The 2,677-nt window shown below is 42.3% G+C and overlaps 1 protein-coding gene across 3 annotated transcripts; it reads left to right on the forward strand.

Moving 5' to 3' along the window:
- The first annotated feature begins 253 nt into the window (after nucleotides 1-253).
- On the forward strand, nucleotides 254-2,677 carry LOC110825456 (uncharacterized). 3 transcript variants are annotated; one of them, XM_022055909.2, is made up of 4 exons: nucleotides 254-982; nucleotides 1,065-1,278; nucleotides 1,397-1,532; nucleotides 2,033-2,677. In XM_022055909.2, exons 1-4 carry the CDS (start codon nucleotides 969-971, stop codon nucleotides 2,053-2,055), a joined length of 387 nt encoding a protein of 128 aa, XP_021911601.1. In that variant the 5' UTR covers nucleotides 254-968; the 3' UTR covers nucleotides 2,056-2,677. The 3 variants fall into 3 exon arrangements, 2 of the variants coding, with proteins under 2 accessions (XP_021911601.1, XP_021911600.1); XM_022055908.2 differs by having other exon boundaries at nucleotides 256-978; XR_015813431.1 differs by having other exon boundaries at nucleotides 260-978; nucleotides 1,065-1,532.

A 2,677-nucleotide genomic window follows, 5' to 3' on the forward strand; every position in this document is an offset into this window, starting at 1 on the left:
CCACCAAATTCCTATGCGGGTCAAGTAAGGTCCGACCCTGATGGATTGAGGCTGACTGGTCGAAGCTAATTGGGAGGCCCATATTTTCTCCACTGGGCCTTACTATCGCGAGCCGTCCACGTTGAGCCTCATTAGTTGTTTCCTCTCCTGGGCCAGCTCAACAGGTATTATACTGGGTCCCTGCTCGCTTTCCCCAACCCGACCCAGCCCGGTTCCAGTTTCTCTTAATTTATCACGCACATTAGTGCCCTGTTCATCATCTCCCAACATCCCCCCTGTAATAATCGCCTTTCCCTTCCTGTGCTCTCTTGCAATAACACCCAAAATTGATTTTCCCCGCAAATCCACTTGCAATCCGGTGTTGATCGAATCCCCTTCCCCTATCTTTGTAATCAAATCAAAACACTACCCTGATCCGTTATGGTCGATTGTAATGGAACCATCCTTGTTGGCGGGGCCGTTTCTTTTCCTATCATTCCTCCTTCCCCGATACACCACTTGCATCCACGACCCAAATATTTCCCCTTGTGGCACCGGCTGTGGCGGAACAATCTGGGTATTTCCTTCAGGTCGACTCTCCCCATCAGCAGTGATCTCCCTAGACTTCCTAGGGCATTGTTCACGAAGGTGGCCATAACATCCACACTCAAAGCAGATTGTTGGCAGCCCTTCATACTCCACCCTCTAAAGATGCCCCTCGATCCCGATTTTAGAGATCAAGGGTTTGGTGAGGTCCACTGAGACAACCAAACGCGCAAACTTCCTCCGCTCCGTCGATTCCGTATTATAGTCGATCCTCACCATCGTGCCGATTGCCTTAGTGATGGCTCTCAACACGCTTTTGTGGTAATATTGGATGGGCAAACCCGGAAACCAGACCCAAGCAACCACTGACGTGACTCTGGCTATCTCAACTAAGAAGGATGCTATCCACGGTTGCACTATCAGGTAGTGCGTGTAGATGATCCATGGACCCCCGTAAGTATGTGTATAATCATTTGGATCATTAAAATTTGCCAGGTAGAAATTATTTTCCAGATCAATCAGTTGAAAGGTTGCTGCAGGTTGCCACATGCTCTGGAGATGGTTGAGGCGAGGGCGGTAGCCAATGGCTCTGCCCAGCAAACGGATGACCGCCGAGTTCCTCATGGATTGAGTCAAGTAATTATGGACTCTATTCGAGAAAGCCACCGTCAGAAAATACCATCCGTAACCAGGGTCACGTCATCATCCTTGATTTCAAAGTCATCTGGCTTCTTCTCCATTGGCTTTACATTAGTAAGTTTGTCCTTGAACGATTCACAGTTTCATTCCCAGCATCCATAAAGACCCGTTCTTTGCTGTTCATATTCCACCCGATCACCATCCTTTGACTTTGTCAGTTCTATGTCACTAGCCTCCTCCATGTTCTCGTCCAAATTCTGTTCACTTACCTCCTCACCCTCCGGAGCCAGGCGATCGGGTCCTTCCCTTATTCTCACTTTTTTTGTCGAACGATCATCATCCAGGCACGGGGGCACCTGCCTTTCTCGGTAAGCAAAATGTCATTAAGAGAGAGCATTTTTTGTTATCTTTTTTGGCAAAATGTTTTATTCCATTTTTACTTTTCAATATCTATTTAAAACCTAATAATAGAGTTCTAATAATAGAGTTAGAAGTCAATTTTTTCACCAAAAAAATAAGACTTGAATAATGTCAGTCATCCTATGAGCTTAACTACTAAGAAAATCAGATTGCAACTCATTATTTAACCTTTTTTGGGAAGTTATATTCATTTTGGCCTGTTTAACACATTAACATTATCTTAATTGGACCAATTATTTTAAAAACTAAAAGGCTGATAGAAAAGACTCTAATTATTTATTTTCTAATACACTAAAATTTAAGAAATTTCATGATTCCGGACACCTGAACATAGCAGATGTGAGGTCAAGAACAGAAGCCATAAATTTGATAAATATTTTCTTATAGGTTATGGATCAAACGCATACATCTTTCTTTTGGTTCCTACTACTAATTGTGTATGGTTCAGGTGACTGGTATTTGAGGCTGTGAATAATTCCAGTGCTGAGACTACATTCATGATAAGGACCGATGAGGATAAGCGTTTGATTTTGGCAAGTGATGGAGTTTAGGGTGTTATAAAAAAGGAGGAACTTGGAGAGATGGCTCACCTCCTTTTGAGAAGACTGTGCAGGTCCATGATTACTGATGACTTTTTGTCCAGGACAAGCAGTAGCTGATAATCTCGCGGAAATTGCTTATGCCAGAAATAGTGCTGATGACATTTCTATTATTTTTGTTGATCTAAAATCCTAGAGAAGACGCCAACAGAGGCACTGATAGAGGGAGAGTACTGACATCAGTCTCTCTCCTATTTTTTTTTTTTTTGGTTTCTCTCAATTGGTCCGGCTATCTTTCACCTGGTGAATTTAAGAGTTTGTCAAATGGTGTTCCATCATCTACAACGAAATAACTGCTATGTTTGTATATATCCCTGACCTGTATAGAGCCGACTTAAAATAACTGCTCCATGGTTCCAACATTAGACCATAGACATGGATCAGTCTCCCAAATATTTGAATTGTTCTGATAGAGAAGAAAAAGAAAAACTTAATGTTTTTACTATTATTTATATCAAGATTAAGAAAAAAGAGAAGACAAATGCTGCAGAGGA

The sequence above is a fragment of the Carica papaya genome, chromosome 7 (assembly GCF_054855325.1).
Source record: "Carica papaya isolate Zhongbai chromosome 7, ASM5485532v1, whole genome shotgun sequence".
NCBI lineage: Eukaryota > Viridiplantae > Streptophyta > Magnoliopsida > Brassicales > Caricaceae > Carica > Carica papaya.